This window comes from Anopheles coustani, chromosome 2, assembly GCF_943734705.1.
Source record: "Anopheles coustani chromosome 2, idAnoCousDA_361_x.2, whole genome shotgun sequence".
NCBI classification, from domain to species: domain Eukaryota; kingdom Metazoa; phylum Arthropoda; class Insecta; order Diptera; family Culicidae; genus Anopheles; species Anopheles coustani.
Genome location: NC_071289.1, coordinates 4,482,164 through 4,501,840, shown reverse-complemented (window position 1 = coordinate 4,501,840; position 19,677 = coordinate 4,482,164). Strand labels below are relative to the sequence as shown.

Sequence of the window (19,677 nt, the reverse complement as noted above, 5' to 3'; positions counted from 1 at the left end):
GATCTCCCAATGGTGTAGATAAATCGTTAGTTAGATGACCCCACATTTAGAATGTTGTAAATCGCTCCCTTCGTCTTCAAAATCATCTCCAGTTAAATAAAAAGAAATAATTAAATCGATGTTTGCACAAGTGGCTGAAGAGAATAGATTTTCTCGGTTTATTTATATCATCATTTATACTTTTGTTCAATTTCGTTTTGTAGAATTGTCCAGTTTAGTCCTATAATAATTTTGTTAACTGTACACATGCTAGTTTTCTATTGCTATCCAGTTGCTTTCCTGAATGCCCTGCAGTGGCGTGTCTTTTTTTTATTTAATTACGTACTTGCTAGTCTTGCTGATGGATGGTGTCGCGTGGAATAGATCGGTAAATAATAAATAGATCTTTTTCTCTCTCTCTTTCTTACATTTGCACCTGAAAGCGATGAACTGATCGAAGAATTAAAATTTTAGTAACATTTTACTCCAACACAAATTCCAACCTGATTAGCCAAAAAGCAGTAAATCATAGTAGGTGTAGATCCTTCATCGTCCTGGTAGTGAACCGTTTTCGAACTTGCCAGCTTACACAATGATTCTATAAAACTTATCGGTTAAAATCACAATGCCAGTGCAAAGCATGCGAGCCTTTGCGCCATGTGTTAATAAAAACACCTTCCCCCACACGGTTTGCTGCCGACCAATGCACAACTAATAGATAAGATGGTGGGTATAAAGTACATACACTAACAGGACGAAAAAAGGGTTAACAAAAATAGTTCGGCTGGACCCTACTTGCCACATATTCCATGCAAGTACCTATTCCAATATCATTCTTCTGATGCTACCCGGATCGGTTCTAAATCTATTCTTGTACATTGCTTGTAGCCGCACGAGGATTCTGAAGGATCATTGCTCTTGATTCGTTTCCCTTTGGAGGCAATCGCTTAAGCAACTGTGTGTGGATTTGTGGTATATACAATTTCTTCTGCTATGACAATGCGCTGTTTTTGATGAGTACGTTTTGAGGTGTTTTCTCATCCGAGTATCATTCCGGGGGGCTCAATAAATGAAAACGATATGTTGTTTTATGTCCTGGAAACCGAAATTAAAATCAGGCAAATCACTGACCTTCGACATGGGTATCTGAGAGTTGACACATTCCCTAGCCTTCCTGCGCCGGCCTCTCTGTAAGCATACCTTAGGTATATACAATTTTTCTATTGCTTTTAAGAGTTTTCATTGGAATAAATTAACCTTAGGGTAAAATTGTGAGCCATAACTGTTTCTATTGAACGGGTACTTCTTATCTTTCGCCTACTCGTTAGTGGTTTGTTTTTCGCTATACCCTGCCAAAATCTACCTTATTCCTAGCTCGAGGCAGATACATCTATAAGCATATACATATCCCATTAACTACATTAAAAATAATAAACTCCATTAATAGATATTGATTGATTTTTTTTTTCTGTATCTAATCATTATATGTATCTTTCTACTCTGTATCTAAATCCTTGCGCCATTTAGATCTCTCCTAGTGATCGACAATTTGTGACAATATACACAGCAATATGTGCATTAAGGTGTATGTTTACAATTATCCACATTCCCACGAACGCTGGGGGGGGCAGTTCTCGAACTTTTTATACATCTCTAACAGTCAATGTATGTACGGGGAAAGAAGAAGAATAACTTTCAGCAGTTAGAACCATGAACACCAGTTGCTTTTCCGTTGCGGAACGAACGACTGACGAGCGTATATGTTGTTGTCACAGAACGCATTTAACCATCAAGTTAATTGTTGGCCGCCGGTGGTGGCCTCCGGTCGAAATCCGGTCTCCGGTAGTCTAAGTAATCGGCCGGAGGTGGAGGACCACAACCGACTGCACTGACGGCTCCACCACTACCACCAACACCGCCAGGTGGTACGACGACGGGCGGTACGCCGGAGGCGCGTGGTGGAGGTGCAGGTGGGTACCCTCCTCCTACACCGGGCCCATATCGATACGGACTGTCGCCCGGGGGATAATATCCAGCCGGTGGCAACCCGTAACCATAGCCGGAACCCGGCCCCGAAGGATATCTGTATGAGGAAGGGACGAGACGAGACATAGGGATTAGTTTTATTTTCGGTCGGCTTGCCGTAACGCACAGTTCTTACCTTCGCTTATCTTTGTAAGCACGATCCCCTCGATCGCGATCCCTTTCACGGTCGCGATCTCGGTCCCGATCTCTGTCACGGTCACGATCCCGGTCACGTTCCCGATCGCGGTCTCGTTCGCGGTCTCGGTCCCGATGGTAACCACCACTTCCACCACCACCGCTCGAGGGCGTATGTCGGTTTCCGTAGCCATCGTACCGATCTCGCTTATGATCTCCCGCAAACCTGTGAAGAAATTCAGTTATCATTAACCTTCGGTACTATTTACTTGACAGTATGTTCAATAGATCATTATCCTTAATGAAGTAGTAACAGTGCGAGAAACCAAAATCATGAATACAATTGACTAAGAACAGCCATTTTGGATTACCAATATTGAGAAATCAAAGCTAGCTTTTGTTTCGAGCAGAAAATTGACGAATCTAGCAACCTTTGGAATAGTTTCGTCATCAAAATCTCGAGCATCATTCGTTTCGTTCGAATCTAAGAAAAATAGTAGAATTTAAAATTGATATATGAACACTATTCCTACCTATCCCTCCATCCGTCTGCAGGATATCCTCCAGGCGCACGATCATCTCGAGCGTCCGGAAACATGCGCATACTTTGCGGTGTCGAAGGAGTATTACCAGCAACACCACCACCACCACTTCCGGCACTCCTGGAAGATGCGTTTCGCATACGATCCCGATCAGCACCATACTCATCCCATTTCTTGTCTCGATCCCGATGATTACTGTCGTGAATATGAAACAAATGTAGTTAAATATCCAGTGTCCAGTGCCATTTTAAAACAACACCAAAAACCCTTACCTCCTATCACCGCCGTGCAGTCTTTTGTACTCTTTACTGTTCTCATCGTACTCGCCTTCCTCGAGCCGCCGCTTGGAATGCATCATCGACGAGCCTTCCTCCTTTCCACCCGCACCCGAGTCCGAACCGTGGTAGCTGTTGTCCCCGGCTTGCGCTTGTGCGGCCGCATTGGCCTGCTGGTACCGTTCGCGTTGCTGCACGGCGGAATCGCTATGATGATGGTGCCGTTTCTTCTCCTTGCGCTCTCGTCGACCACCACCGGAAGAGGTCTTTTCTGATCCTCCCTCGTCCTTATCGTCCGCACTGTCGAGCACGCTCGACACTTGCGAGCCGGGCGATGGTCGTCCATCGGTGTGCCCGTTGTCTTTGAGTTTCTTAATCTTTCCCAGCGTTGTCAACGCGCTCGACGGTGTCGAACCGGGTGGAGTAGTGTGCAGGTGGTGGTGTTGGTGGTGGTGATGATGCATCTTTCCATCTTTGGTGTCCTTCATCGGCGACGAGGTGCTGCTAATGTTTCCTCCCCCCGAAGGAACACTATCGATGGCGGATCGATTTTTACCACCACCCCCACCGCCACCATCCGACGCACTGTGATGGCTTTGGGAGTCCGTCCCAGCATCGCCACTCCGTTTCAGTGCGTGCTTGTACAACTTGAACAGCTTCTTTGCATCGAACTCGGTAAACTTCGACACAAAGTACCACAGATTGCTGCGCCACTCCTTCACCTTCTCCGGATCGCGGTACTCGCCCAGACACTGGTTAATCTGATCGCCGATACTCAGCAGGCAGGCACGCGTCTGCTTCAGCTGCTCCTCCTGGGACAACGTTTCGTCCGGGTTGTCCAGCGTTTTGAGTGCCTTCTTAACGGGGCGCATCTTTTCCTTGCACTCATTGAACACGGTCGGGTCAAGGTCGCCCAGGATGTTCAACGCGCACGGTTCGTTGTTCGCCGTGAAGTGCATCGGCCCCGTGTTGTTCTTCTTCCGATCCTTCTTCGCGTCCTTCTGCTTGTCTTTCTTGGTCTTTTTCTTATCCTTCTTTTCGGCCGTCGGTACTACAGCCGGATCCTTCCCGTGGTGGTGATGATGGTGATGGTTCGACTCATCCGCCGTTCCCCGCGAACCATTCGAATGCTCATCGTGATGATGGTGATGATGATTATGATGATGGTGGTTGTCCGATTCGGAGAGTTTTTTAATTTTGCTACCAGTCTTTTTCTCATCAGTCGAACCCGCCGCCGCCCCCGTCGTCGCAACGGACGTCCCCAGCACCGTATCGGTGCCCATTGTCGCACCGGTCGACGACACCGAAGTGTTCGGTGCGGCTGGAACGTTCGTGATCGATTGGGACACATCTTCACCGGCAGCGACCGCCGCGATCGTGGCCGATATGCTGCACGCAAACGAATCTCCTTCGTTCACGTGCGCCACCGACGGACTTCCACCGGTCATCGGCGCATGATGATGATGATGGTTCGCGACCGACGCCGCCGCTGCTGAATGTTTCGGTTCCTTTGGTTTCCGTTGCTTCCTCGGTTTCGAGGTGCCGCGCTTCAGTTCGAGCGTTTTCCGAAGCACCTTCAGCAGATACTCGGCACGCGATTGCAAATGTTTGCCTTGCGGTTTTTTGTTCGCCTCGTTCGACAGGATTTTGTCCGCCAGCCCAAGCGATGGGTCCATTTTCATCGCTTCCCATGACCCAATGCCGAACTGGTAGATCCCGCGCAGTAGCCTCGAGTCGTCCACATCCGTCCAGTCGACGTCGTAGTTCGCCGGACGGGTTTTGATGTTCAGAGTCCAACGGGCCCGTTCGGCCGAATCGGCCGGTATCACCTCGTCCAACGGTTGCAACTCGTCCACACACTGCATCATCGTTTTCACGTTAAAAGACGCCCCACCCAGCTTGACCGAGTACGCCGCACGGGCACACTTCTTCTTCCCGTCCGGTCCCGCCCCCGCTCCAGCCGATTGCTTCAAGTCGTGTTCCATTTCCTTCGCAATTTCCTTCATCGTCTGGAGACATCGCTCGTGCAGCAGTTGTGCCACACGCTTCAGATCCGACAGCGGTTTCTCCTGCAGCTCCGCGTCACAGGCGATCGCTTCGAGCCGCTTCAGCGGTGCCGGGAACTTCTTGTAGCTCTTTATCAACCGCCGCAGCTCCGCATCGTTGAAGCCTTTTATTTTCTCCTTGGTCGACGTTCGACCCCGGCCACGCTTCATTTCGCTCGCACTGCCATCCGAATCCACCTCGTCACTGTCCTCCTCGGCAGCAGCGGCACCCTTCTTCTTCTTCTTACCACCCTTACCATCACCACCATCGTTTTGGTTGTTCTGCTTTGCCGCCGGCCGTCGCGGCGGAAGATAAAGATCCTTGATTTCTCGATCGCGCTCTTCCGCCTCCACCAACTCGCGGTACGATTTCGGGATGATCTCGTCCCAATCCTTCGTGTCCTCGCCGGCGCCACTCTCGGCCTCGATCGCCTTCGCTTTGGCCACCATCGCCGCGTGCGTACCCGCCACCACCTTGTCCTCGTCAAAGTCGAACGTGGTGACGTTGAACGCGGACAGCAGCTCATCCCCCGGCATGCTCGGCGCTTCGTCACGCGTTTCCGCTCGCCGCAGGATTTCATCGATGTCGCACACCAACTCCTCGTCCCCGTCCTCCTCCTCCTTGAACAGCTCCTCGGCGCCAAACTTCAAAATCGCCGACAGTTCGTCCTTATTGAACGGATTGCTACCCGTGTTGCTGCCACCGTTCTTGTCCAGCACCGTCCGCCCCGTCGTGTCCATCCGCTGGATGACGAGATGGTCCAGCACCATCTTCTGCTTCGCCCGCTCCACAATGTTCTCCTCCACCGAGTGTGCCGTCACCAGGCGATAGATGTTCACCTGGTTCTTCTGCCCGATTCGATGTGCCCGCGCTTGTGCCTGCAGATCGTTCTGCGGGTTCCAGTCGGAGTCGAAGATGATGACCGTGTCCGCCGTTGCGAGATTAATTCCCAACCCGCCGGCTCGCGTCGACAGTAGGAAGCAAAAGTCTGTCGAACCCTCCGCATTGAAGTGGTCGAGGGCCTGCTTGCGCAGTTCACCCTTAATACTGCCGTCCAACCGCTGGAAGGAAAAGTGTCGCTTCTGCAGATACTCCGCCAGGATGTCCAGCATCCGTACCATCTGCGAGAAGATCAGCACCCGGTGGCCGGTTTCCTTCAACCGGCAGAGCAGCTTGTCCAGCAGCACCAGCTTGCCCGAACCCTTCAGCAACTGCTGTACCATGTCGTCCTGGTTGTTTCGCTGCGTATCGAACTCGATTGGGCGCGTCAGGGCCGCATGGTTGCAGCACTTCTTCAGCTCGATCACAATGTTCAGGAACGTGCCGACCGATCCCTTCATGCCCTTCCGGAGCGCGTCAAAATTCTTCGATAGTATCCACTTGTAGTACTGCCGCTGGATCGAGGTCATCTCGACGCGCAGTATCTGCTCCACCTTGGCCGGTAGGCTCTTCTCGACGTCCTTCTTCACCCGCCGCAGAATGTACGGCTCGAGCTCCTTGTGCAGCTTCGTGTAGCACTTATCGTCGTTCGTCGTGTTGCCGTAATTCCGCTCGAAGTCTTCCCACGAGGCGAACTTTTCGGGCATAATGAAATGCAGCAGAGCCCACAGTTCTTTGAGCGAGTTCTGCAACGGTGTACCGGTGATCAGCAAGCGGTGGTTGGTGTTGAACTCTTTGAGAGCTTTGTACAGCAGCGAGTCATCGTTCTTAAGCCGATGCGCCTCGTCCACCAGCAGCGAGGCCCAACTGATCGAGCCGAGGAACGTTTTGTCCTTGAGCAGAATTTCGTACGTCGTGAGGATCGCGTTGAACTTGAGCTTCTTCGTGCTATCGTAGCACCACTCGTACTGGCGGATGATGTTGCGCGACTGCACGTCCCCCAGGTACGTGACCATATTCATCTCCGGCGCCCAGATCGCGAACTCACGCTGCCACGCCGGCATCGTACTTAGCGGTACGACGCACAGGAACGGCCCGTACAGCTGCTGCGACTTGAACAGATAGTACAGGAAGCAGATCGTCTGGATCGTCTTACCAAGGCCCATTTCATCGGCCAAGATGACCGAGTTCTCCTTGCACCACGTCAGAATGAGCCAGTTCAACCCATCCATCTGGTAGTCGCGCAGTTTCAACCCTCGGTCCTCCCCCAAGTACTCCGGTTGCGTCTTCAGGTGCTTGAAATTCGGCCGATACCGTATTGCCTTGCAGTGTTTCGAGGGCGTCCGGCGGGACTCTTCCCGCTCGTGAAACTCGACGATCTTCTTCTGCCACTTCTTCCGGATCAGTGCCGCATCCTCCCACGTCGAGTCGGAGTACGGAAGCGATTCCCACTTGCACAGATAGTCCAGTCCCGAGCCACCCTCCGTCTTGTCCGCCTGCGCGATGATCCGCTCCACGTGGTAGTAGCTCTTCAGCAGATCCTGCTGTAGCTCCTGTTGGCACTCGTAGTAGTCGATGTCTTCCGGGCCGGCCTGATACTTACGCCAGTAATCCAACGACTGTTCCCGCTTAATGTAGTTCTCTAGCTTCTTCATGCCCTTTACCTTCTGCTCCTTTAGCGTCTCTTCCGATTCCCAGGTGCAGTGCAGGTACGACCAGCCGGTCCACTTGATAAGGAACTGTTCCTCCAGCTCGTCCTTGCTCACGCCATCGCCTCCGATCACGTTCGGATCGCCATTCTCCTCGATCGCGTACACGGTCGTTACCGCACCGGTGGCACCCTTTCGCCCCTGCCGCTTGCCAATGATCCGCTCGACCGTTTCTGCCTTCTCCTCTTCGGCGGCGGCTGCCGCAGCCGCCTCTTCCGCCTCCTGGTCCACCTCCATCAGGTCGTCGCTGTCCGTTGGTTCGTCCCCGCTCTCCTCCTTGTAGCTGACCGTGTTGTTCTTTCGCCTCGTGGCCGCCGATCGCTTCCGATCGTCCTCGCTATTGCTTCCCTCCTCCGAGCTGTACGCATTTCGTTTCTTCTTCTTAGCCTTCGATTTGGAGGCGGCTGCTGCGGCTCGCTTCTTACCGGCGGCGGCCGTCGCCGCAGCGGTCGACTTTCGCCGGTATCGTTGCTGGTCGGAATCATCCGAGTCGCCGTCGCTCGCTTCACTTTCAGTTGTTTCATCGCGCCAGCGGTTGTTGGAACTGCAAAAATATAACGAAAAGAAAGAAAAACACATACACACGCAATGTTGTTTGATTAGAATTAGATCTCGCGTGGTAACATCAATCCGTTGAAGGAGAGAAGAGAGTGTAAAGAAGAAAGCAGATGTGACTTTTGGCTGTGAGATAAATTTAGACATTTTTTAATAAAGATACGATTCTGCGCGCTGCCAAAAAACACAACGAACGAATGAAATGAAAGCCGCTAGGTACATCTGGATGCTGTTAATTTGAAATGTCGTTGAAACATCTGTGCGTGCTTCAGGTTAGAAGGGAGCAGCAACTAATTTTCAACGTGACTAACATCAATCCTCGAATAAAAGTCCACACAAAAGGTCTATAAATAAGTTACAAATTATGTTTAATTCTTTCTGATAATATTGTTCATTATTGAACGGTGTGCTCTTGAGTGGAACACAGCTTAAAAACGTAAACATATTAACAATATTCAAGATCTTTTTTCAACAAAAATTGGAGAAAAACCACGATGGAGAATTACAAAAGTTTACTAGTTTCAAACCATCACAACCGTGTTTAAATGTAACGGAACTCTTCGATTAGCCACGTTTGTACCAAAGGCCAGTCAAACTACAGAAAATCTCTAACTGATCTACCACTAAAAGAAATGAAGCAACAGTCAAACGGACTGACCTTTTCTTTTTCTTCGACTTCGAGGACGATTGTGCTGTGGGTCGCTTTCGTGCAGCAACTACGGCCTTTTTGCGTGCACTTTTCCTCCGCAGTTGATTTGCCGCGTAGTCTTCATCCTGTCATTGTTGTACCGCCAGGGGAAAGAGTAGAGAAAGGATCAGATTTAACCATTCTTCGAGTGCAAGGATAGAGGCGGGTTTGATAGGTTACATCCGTACGTTGAATTCGCCATATTTTAAACACTTCCACTGCACTTTCCCTCTACTAAGTCCAGGGAAAGGAGTTTGTATAATATTTGAATGTTTTTAAGGACCACGAATTCAAAGCACAGGACAAAAGAGATGTTTGTCATTATTACATCGTAGCTGCTTTTAGAAGAGGGATGTTCCTCCTCCTCCTCCTCTTCTTCGGCGTCGTCGTCATCGTCCTCTTCTTCTACTGACGTCGGTCCAGCGGACGGGATGCCTGGCCTCTGTTGTGCGACGTTGACTTCTTCGTCGTCCTCGTCCTCCTCATCATCCTCATCTTCGTCGTCGTCTTCCGCGCTGTTTCCCGACTCACTTTGGTGATGATTGTTGGCCGCACTAACCGGCCCACCAGCACCTGCCGGCTTCTCATCTCCACTGGCTTCCGACTCCGACCCAGAGTGTGCGGTTCCCCGGGAATTATGCTCATTCTGTCGCACCGGAGGCTGCTGCTGTACATGATTCGATGCTCCGTTCGCATCGGAATCTTCGTCCTCATCGTCCTCCTCGTCATTGTCGTCCTCGTTAGCGTTCTTGCCACCGCTAGCTTTGCTGTCCGAGAGCCCATTTTCGGCCAACGATGTGTTGCGAGCCTCGCTGTTACTGGACGTGTTGTTGCTGGCCGTCCCGCTTGTGTTTCGATTCGAAGAATTCTGTTCGTTGTCACTCGAACTGGCACTAGACGATCCAGATCCGGATTCGCTTTCAGATTCGGAAGACGAACCACTTTTGCTGTCGCTGCTCGATTCATTCTCTGAATCGCTTTTATCCTCTTTTGTCTAGAAAAGAAAAATCAGCAACAAACAAAACAGCGCCATAAAGTAATGGACAAACCATTCATCAAACAAGTATTCGATCATATCCGATGTAATAATAACCCTGATTCCAATGCATCTTTTCACCATCCTCCGGGAAATCCTTTATTCTCATGCTCTTGTAAGATAATCAAACTCAAAGGAACGTTGAAACTGTAATTGTGATGTCCTTTATTTCACATTAATCAGTTTGATTCAATATTAACTTCCATTCGACACTCCTCAAGCTGACCAACGTTCATCAACGTCTGGCAAAAACGCTGCTAACTATCAATAAAACTTTCCACTCGATGGACAAATCATCAATTCTACTCACGATTTCAACCGGAAACTAACTAAGAAAAGTTAAACAACATCCCTACTATTAAATTTAGCTTCACAGGCTACGTATGTACTAGGCACATCTCTTTTAACCATCAAAAACCGTTTCAATTCCTTGGAAAACCTAAGGAAAGCATTATAATCTACTCGTTTTTCATCTCACAAGATCCACGGCCACGGACAGATACAGGTCACGACGTAATAACGGAAAATGCACCGATATAGCAACAGAATAACGCCACTTTCATCCGGATGGATGTAAATTCCGCACTGGTCCATCGGGGGTATGTGGACATTGTGGTAAATCGAATCATTTGGCTTTCTTCACACAATTTTTACAACGATGGCCGAGACAAAGGGCACGGTTACGTAACCTTGAAAATCGGTAAAATCATTCAATTTTACACAAAACCAGCACACAAACCGAAGCGGTTCCACGCCAGAACCATGAAGCCCTAAGGTTTGCAGGAAAAATCGCTCAAAATTGACCACGAAACGGTCTTTCACCGGACATGTGACGCATTCTAGAAGATTCCACGTGGCACAGCACGGTGCTGGACACGGGAAAACTTCGCGGAAAGTTAGTAAATCCGGCTACAGCGGGATATTTTATCCGTGGCGGCTGTTTTACTGGTGGATCGCTTTGGTTTTGGGCTCAATTTGCGGAAAAGGGTCCCCTTTCGATTTCCATGAAATGGACCTCGTGGAAGTCTACGGACACGGGGCTATCGGGTGGGCCACGTTTCAGGGTGGAACAGTGGCCAGTTCCGGCTCTGGGGACATGTTTATGATCCAGCCTCAACCGGTGCTTTGCTGGTGAATCCCCGTCGAAGGGTCCGTTTTCCCAACTTGAAGCATCCACACGCCACACCCAGCTGATGTTCCCGGGAGGAAAATAGGCTCAAAACACAGAAAGGACAAAAGTTTCATTAAATTCATCACAAACCGTACAGAAAAGGGCTATTTTACCTGGCTCATTACGTTTTTTAACTGGTTTTTCTTCAGCGGTGTAGGAAAAAAATATTTCTACCATATGGAAATGTTGCTGGAAAAATGCGTTACACCGTTTCTAATCGAATGCAGCTGAAATCGGGCCGAAAAACGTTCACTCCGACCGGGAAAACGATTTTTTCACTCGTGAAAATTTTTCCCTCAACATTCAACTAGCGACGCCATTTTCTTTCCTGCGTCTTCGAGGTCGACCGCAACCACTTTCTGCACGCCGACCGACAAACGCCAGAAGATTCGAGTGAAAATGCCACTGAAAACACGCGAAACCGGAGCGAAATCAACGAAAACTTTCACGCTGGCACATTGGCGATTGCTTCTATTATTGTTTACTGCTGGTTTGGAAGCGCTGCTTGCTTCCTCGGATCGAAATTCGCACAAGTACGGTTTTGCAGCAGCCCACTTCAATGCGCCATCTTTGAATACTTGATCTACGGCATTCACATCGTCAGCGGACCAAGATAAGTGTAACTTTGAACAAGGTAAAGGAGTGTACCGCATTTTGACATTTATAAAGGATAAAACAACTTTGACAGTAAGATAAAAGTCAATTGCGGTTTTAATTAAATCAAAATACTTTCAAATCTCCATACCTTTTCGTGTGACGCTTTATAAAAAAACATGGTTTTCATCTCACTTTTGTGGATGTTTTTTCTGGGTTTGATTTGGTTGAACTTGGATTCAGTTTAGTTCAGTTTTGACAAACCTAAAACGGATGCCATTTTGCAAGAAAAGCACCAAAACTTCACCTGAAGTATTACATTAACCTTGTGAAATACCTAAAAATTTGACACTCTGTTTTGTGAGCAATCAATGAGACTCACAAAAAATATTTAGTGAGCTTTCCGTACCAAAGCAGCAAACCTGTTAAAATCTTTAGTTTTTATTCATTTTTATCTTTTCACATAGTACAAAAACATTAATGAAACGAAATTCAAGCTAATTTACACCCTGTTTTAAGTTAAAAAGTGAACAAATTGTACAACCCATCAACAACACTTTCAAAAACAAACTGACAACTGCTTGACAGTTGCCAAGAATAGGAAAAAAGCTGAATTTCGCGGCAAACGAAATATTGTTGAACGCGCTGTGCTCGTTAACGAATTCTTTTTTACTTTCAAGTTATATTAAAGTGCTCAGAATCCCAAAATGCAGTTCAAGTTAGAACTACCGAGATTGAAACTAGAAGAAGTGAGGACATTTATCAAGTCCATGGATCTGGACAGTAAAGAATCGATGCAGAAACGTAAACGAAAGTACGTGTTTTCCTGTGACTCTATGAATTCAGCTGAAATAACCCCTTTCTCCATTTTCAGTTCTTCATTCATTCCGTTCGAAAATTTCCTATTGGATGATATCTACTTCGGTCGTGCCAACAGCAAACGCAACCGAACGCTAAGCGCATCTGTTGTGGAAGTTCAACGATCGCATAGGAAAACCAACGAGAAACGGCACGTTATTGAGGTGAAATTCTTTAAAGAAAATGAAAATGTGGAAACCGTCTTCTGTACGTTATGCGACAATGCTAAAGGTTTGTTTCTCTTGGACTGACTGGTGCCTGAACGTTCTTTAATGCTTTGATGTTTTTCAGCCAGCTGCAATGCTATTTCTCCTTTCGTCACTTGGATTGAGGTTAATTTGCCGAAAGGCAATTCCGAGAATGTGGCTCCTGAAGAAAACATACAGAAAAAGAACGGAACAAGAGAATGCTACGTGCTTGTCAAGAAGGAAATTATCACGCCCGAACCAGCATCGGCAGCTCCAGTAGCACCAAAAGCGTTGACGAAGGTAAAGAAAGAGAGAATCCCCATCACCCCACTTCAGCTGGAAAGTGCCCAAAAGTTATCCATGTTTAGCTTGATCAAAGAATACAAAGGTAATAGTCCGGAGGATTTTTTGAAACTATGCACTGATCGTATGATGCGAGAAAACAATTGCGGCTCGATCGAGCTACTGACGATTGAGCAGGCGGACACGGACCTGTGGCACGAGCTGCGCAAAGGACGCATAACGGCGTCCCGCATACACGAAGCTTCTCGCTGTACAATGCTCAATGGTTCGTTGACAGACAAAATTATGGGCCTCTCTAGGGGCTTCTCTTTTGCCATGAAGCGTGGCACGGATCTGGAAGGGCACGTATTTGCCGTGCTGAAGAAGGAGTACCCGAATCTACGTAATACCGGGCTTGTACTAGATCCGCAATTTCCGTGGATGGGCGCATCGCCTGACGGGATCTGCGACGAATTCGTACTGGAAATTAAGTGCCCGTATACGCAGAAGACGTACGATTGCTACGTGGACGTTACGAAGCTGTCCAAGAACTACTTTGCCCAGATACAGCTGCAGATGCACATGACCCACAAGACGAAGGCGCTGCTCGGAGTGGCAGCGTTGGATTTCGAAAAGACAAAAAAAGTTACTAAGGTCTGGATTGACTATGATAAGGCGTACGTGGACAAAATTATGGCAGAATCATACGAATTTTGGTGCAAAGCGGTGTTCAAAGCTTTGCTGAAGAAACGTGGCTCTAAAAAGTAGCTGTTTCGTTAATTTACACTGTTCGAATTTATATATCCATGAATTAGCCTTGTTTTATATTTGTATACGGATTTACGAATCTCAATTGTTTCTAATAAAACAAACAATGTTGATGGGAAATCATCGTTCTACTTAGTGTTTTATTTAAGTTTCTTGAAAATAATTTATCCCGTCACAGCCCTTTCGAGGAGCGCCGAGAGCGATATTGGAGTCCAATTGACACCACCATCCAAACTCACGATGCACACCGATCGGTCTATGTAGCAAAACAGTTTCCCAACGCGATACACCTGTTTGCCCAGCTCCCTTCGTCCCGGCATCGGAGCAAAGATAATACCACGTTCGGCGCACTTTTGCGAGACGAGCTCCTTGAACTCGAGCGTCGGCTGGGCGTCCATGGGCAAGTCCAACAGTGACGGTGGTGCAGGTGGTGGTGGTATCGGTTCGATCGGGGTGGGCGAGTTTGAACCACTCTGACCACCTGCGACGATACCGATCGATCGTTGCATCAGCTCCAACGCCTTGCGGAAGCTTTCCTTGACGTTCGGTTGGCGTACGATGTCGTCGGTGAATTGTGCCTTCCAACCCTGGTACCACCGGGACACTTGGTCGAAGTTGGGCGACTGGTTCAGCCATATGACGAGCGTTTGGAGCCATTTTGGGAAGAAATATTTGTCCAGCATGTTCGCCATTTGCAGCGGAGAGATGAGTTCGTTCCACTCCCACACCTGATTGAACATTTCCAGATCTTGCTGGAGCGGATTGATCACTACCTCGGTCAGTCGCAGCTCCAACTTCGGAATGATGTTTTTCGTTAGGAACACCTGCAAATCTTCCTCACCGAAAACGCCCTGCCACGGAGTCAGCATAGCGCGGGCCGATCGATCCTCCGGATGCCAAGCCTTCAGTGCTTTGGCAAGCTTTTCCCGTATCATCGGGTACACATTTCCCTCCATTTTAGAGCCAAGCAGATCCTTCCAGGGATGAATCCAGCAATGAATGGGTACGGTATCGGTCAGTGGATCCCACTCGACGACGGCTGTCGTGAGCTTGGCGAGAACGATCTGTTCGAGCACGTTGTCCAGTATCCAAGCGGGCAACAGTGGAGCCCACGCGTCCAGAAGGGCAATCATCGGTTGGTGCACCCGCGGGTTCCAGATGTTTGCGGCGGCACGGATACTCGGAATTACTCCAGTCCAAACGACGGCCGAGTATGGATCGAGCAGACTGCTGATGTTATCGGAATTTGATGACCCAAGAATTGATTTCCAACGTTTAAACAGATCTAGGTGGCGTGTAGGTTCCGTAAATGGGTGCCATTCCTTCAGACGACTGGCAATGAGGGGAGCAACTACGCCCGCAGCCAAATCGGACAACCCGAACTCTTTGCATTCGGCCGGATAGTCAGAGTAGAGGCGGAGGAAGATTTTCTCACACTCCTCTAGCTCGAGCGCCCCATCGGTTGGTTCAACTAGGGCTCGTACCAGTTCCAGGGCACCCTCCAACGTGTTTAGGTAGTCCTTCTCTAGCTTACTTATACGAATCAGATTTTCCTTTTCCTGCACCAGCTGCTCTTCGCGGTCGATGGCCTCACACTTTTGTTTATCGATCGCTATAATATCCTGCTCGCAGTATTCCACCATAAGATTTAGATTGTGCATCAGTTCCGGTAGAGCAAAGTGCACTTCCTCCTTGCTCTGTGCCGGTTTGCTTCCGATTGATGTATCGTAGAGTTCCTCATCAGCCACCTTGGCCTGCCCAAGCGCATGGTATCCGCTGAGGACACGCTTTTCCGGTCCCGTCATATCGATGACCGTCACCTTGCTTAGCTTGGAGTTTTTCTCAAACGGAGAGTAGATTGATTTTTTACCCTTCTCGATTACATCCTCCACGGTTTTGTAAAAGTATCGGTTCTTGCCCTGCTTCCCTCCTTCCTTCGCTTTGCGCCACTGCTGGCCGTCTTCGTCCTTCCCTGCCGCAAGTGCTTTGGCATCTTGCTCTAGCTTCTGTTTCGCCTTCGCATCGACCACGATCGTTTTCTTCTCCGGGCCATATGCACCGATCGCTCCACGGCCTTTCCTAAGGTGCGCCTCGATCGGGGCCGAGATACCCTGCAATTCCTTCCCCAAACCCTTGCCCGGCTGGTAGCCCATCTGCAGCAGTAACTTTGCACCGATGCCTTTCGTGTGCTGCTCCCAGTTGGCCATATTTTTCCCGGCAGCCGGAGCTTTGTTCAGCGTTCTAAATCCAGCCATCGAGCGCATGTCCTGAACGTTCGGTCGTCTTTCCTCTTCCGATTCGGACGAGCTGTTGCTACTGTGCGACACTTTCGCACCAAATCGTGCCCGTTGATCCTCGCCGTCGTCGTCATCATCATCGTCTGCACTTTTCTTCTTCTCTTCCGGCTTCTTTCCGGACTGTTGAATCCCTCCGGCAATGAATCCGATCGGGGCGGTATAGTCCTTTGGTTTCTTACCAGCCATCGCACGGTTCCGGCCTCCCCGGCGTCCACTCGAGGTGCCCTCCCCATCGTCATACTCGTTCTCTGAATCGTCCGCCCAAATGCCGTAGATTTGCTGGTTCTTTGTGGGACGACGTCGCCCGCGGTTCGGGTTAAACTCGTTATCCAGATCGTGATCCGTTATTTCGAAACGTTCGTACTCCTCGTCGTCCATGATGTGGATTTTTACAGGATCCTTTTCCCCTAGGAAAGCAAACGCACTCGGTTATTTGCTAAAAGCGTTGTTGTTGACAATCAACCTTTTTTCGCTTCTAGCAATCGCCTGTCAACTTCACATGTCAGTAACGTCAAACGAAAACAATAACATAAAATACGCCGCACTACAATACAGAGTTGCGAACGAGAAGCAGATTCGTGCTCAACAATTTCACAACATCGCATCGCAGGACGATAAATAAAATGTTGTCCTTCAAGGCGCGCAAATTGGTCGGTAGCTGGACGTTGCAAATATTGCGTAGCTCAAGCATTCCCACGAGAAACTATGGTTCGGGTAAGTTTCATCACACTTTTGCTACATTGTTGTGCGTCATCGTGTGAAAAGCATACCGCACTAGTTTCACCGGATTCTCCGGATTGGCCTGCAAATAGTACGACAATTTTATCAACCATCCCCAGTGAATCGATAACAGCTGATAAATATTTATTATTCCGCTTTCGTTACTAGATAAAAAATTCAGCATCAAAGATGAGGTGCTCGATGGACGGCCACTTTACTTGGATGCCCAGGCCACAACGTCGATGGTAAATGAATGATGGTAGATAAGAGTTAATCTCCTTCTATACCCGGAAGGAGAATCCATACGATGACGACACATTGGAGGGGTTCAGTGGACATTAAATTACCTGCTCACAGCGTGCCTCTTATCAGCTCACGTACAATTTAACTCAGAAACAAATAATGATTTTCTATTTTTTTCGCTCCCTTAGGATCCCCGGGTTCTCGATGCTATGATGCCATACATGACCGCATACTATGGAAATCCCCATTCGAGAACTCACGCTTACGGTTGGGAATCGGAAGATGCAGTTGAGAAGGCCCGTTCGCAGGTTGCGTCGCTAATCGGTGCCGATCCGAAAGAAATTGTTTTCACATCTGGTGCGACTGAATCGAACAACATCTCCGTGAAGGGCGTTGCGAGGTTCTATGGAGCGAAGAAAAAGCATGTCATCACCACCCAGACCGAACACAAATGTGTCCTGGATTCATGCCGAGCACTTGAGGGCGAAGGGTTCCACGTGACCTACCTTCCGGTTGAATCGAACGGTTTGATCAGCATGGAGCAGCTGGAAAAAGCGATTACACCCGAAACTTCGCTCGTCTCTGTGATGTCGGTTAACAATGAAATTGGTGTAAAGCAACCCGTTTCGGAAATTGGACGGCTCTGCAAGGCGAAGAAGGTGTTCTTTCATACGGATGCCGCACAAGCGTTGGGAAAGATTCCGATTGATGTGAACAAAATGAATATCGATTTGATGTCCATCTCCGGCCACAAGATCTACGGTCCGAAGGGAGTAGGGGCGCTGTATGTACGTCGGCGACCACGTGTCCGTGTCGAAGCGATTCAGAGCGGCGGTGGCCAGGAGCGAGGCATTCGTAGCGGTACCGTCCCAACTCCTCTCGCCGTGGGCCTAGGGGCAGCCTGTGAAATTGCAAGCCGAGAGATGGAGTACGATCACAAGTGGGTAACATTTCTATCGCAACGGCTCATGGACAAAATCTATGCAGAGCTACCACAAGTCATAAGGAATGGCGATCCGGTTCAGTCGTATCCCGGATGCATCAATCTCTCGTTTGCTTACGTCGAGGGCGAATCGCTCCTGATGGCTCTCAAGGATGTGGCCCTTTCCAGTGGATCAGCATGCACATCGGCTTCGTTGGAACCGTCATACGTTTTGCGCGCGATAGGAACGGACGAGGATCTTGCACACAGCTCCATCCGGTTCGGGATTGGTCGATTCACAACGATTGAGGAGGTGGATTACACAGCAGACAAGTGCATCAAACATGTAACCCGTCTACGGGAAATGTCTCCGCTGTGGGAAATGGTGCAGGAAGGTGTGGATCTGAAAAGCATCAAGTGGTCGCAGCATTGATTTGGACGGTCGAGCAGCATCAGCAGAAACGGTTTATTGCATGTTATTCTTTTGAACAAGATCCCGAGATTGCTGGGATTAACCTGAATTAGCATAGCGAGGTGGTGTTAGTCGAAAACGGTTGCTTCGTTTTCTCCTCGTTGTATTTCGACTTTGAGGAATAAATTGTATGTTAATGGAAATAAATCAAAAGCTTTACAACAATTTAAAACATCTATTTCTTTCTATGCATTACGAGGAAGTTGATGGAAAAGTGTGACGAAATGGTTTCGTAATTTTCCAATTTCGATTGTACAGTTGGTCCCCGCAGTACGCGATACTCGATATACGCGAATTCGCAATACGCGATTTTTTACAACTGACAGCTCATAGCGTTGCTTGAGTTCAGACTAGTCAATTTTACTTTGTTTTGGTAGAATGAAGTTTTTAATATGCACTTTTTAACAAAGACATAATTATGCAATGTAAGAAATGGAACACTTTTTAGTGATTTCGATAAAAGATATGTTAAATAAGCGGTTCCCTCTCAGTGTTAACTCTTCAATATGAGGTATAAACGAAAAGGCAGTGGAAATCCGCAATACGCGAAAATTCGATATACGCGATTGCGTCCGGTCCCAAACATTCGCGTACCCAAGCGACACTCCGGCTCTGAGAAGTTCATTTTCTCTTCTCAACTCCATATGAAAAAAACGGCCGGTCGACTCGCCGCGTGAGAAGTTCACTAAAATGTAGACAGATGGGGGAAAGGAAAGCAGAAGGTCCTCTCACAGGCGGGTGCGGGGTAAGAATGATGAACGCACCGGCAGATGAATGTTCGTCAAACGTAATGAATGCAAACTTTTAAATACGTGTGTAAATGTGTGTGTGTGTCTAGCGCTCATCGCATAGCAAGGGGTTTGATTGTATGGATACACGTGCCGATCCGGACGTCCGGGTACACAGCAAAGCATCAATACCATTACGGTCGGATCCGGACGACGGCGTAGGGCAAAGCGTGCCCACTACTGTTACGCCCGGATCCGGACGACCAAGAAGAGCAAAGCTTGTCCAACACCATCGCACATCATTTGCACATGCTGTTTGTTTATGTTTCGTCTACGCCTTGCCGCGTAGCGAACAGTACAATGGAACAGGAGCAGCTGACCATGAAAGGCAATAAATCGGAACTTTGTCGTGCGGTTTCTGCAAAACTACAAATGATTGAAAGATGTTTTCTTTGACAAAGTTGTTTCTCTTGAGTATATCTTTTATTTGAAATGTCGTTTGTAAAAATTGGGCAAAGACAAAAAATGTTGACAAAATTGAATTATTTAGCAATCTGGAACTTTT

At 48.4% G+C, this 19,677-nt stretch overlaps 4 protein-coding genes across 4 annotated transcripts; 2 read left to right on the top strand and 2 right to left on the bottom strand.

Annotated features, from left to right (window-relative positions):
* Positions 1-116: 116 nt before the first annotated feature.
* LOC131263914 (chromodomain-helicase-DNA-binding protein 1) lies at positions 117-11,595 on the bottom strand. Its single transcript, XM_058266195.1, has 7 exons — positions 11,154-11,595; positions 9,162-9,827; positions 8,804-8,919; positions 2,954-8,134; positions 2,673-2,876; positions 2,141-2,365; positions 117-2,062 (listed from the first exon to the last, which is right to left on the bottom strand). The coding sequence occupies exons 1-7, from the start codon at positions 11,160-11,162 to the stop codon at positions 1,774-1,776; spliced, it is 6,690 nt and encodes a 2,229-aa protein (XP_058122178.1). The 5' UTR covers positions 11,163-11,595; the 3' UTR covers positions 117-1,773.
* A 642-nt stretch (positions 11,596-12,237) lies between these two features.
* On the top strand, positions 12,238-13,859 carry LOC131262933 (uncharacterized). Its single transcript, XM_058265035.1, has 3 exons — positions 12,238-12,448; positions 12,509-12,723; positions 12,784-13,859. Exons 1-3 carry the CDS (start codon positions 12,342-12,344, stop codon positions 13,728-13,730), a joined length of 1,269 nt encoding a protein of 422 aa, XP_058121018.1. The 5' UTR covers positions 12,238-12,341; the 3' UTR covers positions 13,731-13,859.
* LOC131262932 (septin-interacting protein 1) lies at positions 13,846-16,464 on the bottom strand. Its single transcript, XM_058265034.1, has one exon. The coding sequence runs from the start codon at positions 16,403-16,405 to the stop codon at positions 13,895-13,897; it is 2,511 nt and encodes an 836-aa protein (XP_058121017.1). The 5' UTR covers positions 16,406-16,464; the 3' UTR covers positions 13,846-13,894.
* A 116-nt stretch (positions 16,465-16,580) lies between these two features.
* On the top strand, positions 16,581-18,543 carry LOC131262676 (cysteine desulfurase, mitochondrial). Its single transcript, XM_058264730.1, has 3 exons — positions 16,581-16,741; positions 16,916-16,992; positions 17,179-18,543. Exons 1-3 carry the CDS (start codon positions 16,651-16,653, stop codon positions 18,343-18,345), a joined length of 1,335 nt encoding a protein of 444 aa, XP_058120713.1. The 5' UTR covers positions 16,581-16,650; the 3' UTR covers positions 18,346-18,543.
* Positions 18,544-19,677: the final 1,134 nt, after the last annotated feature.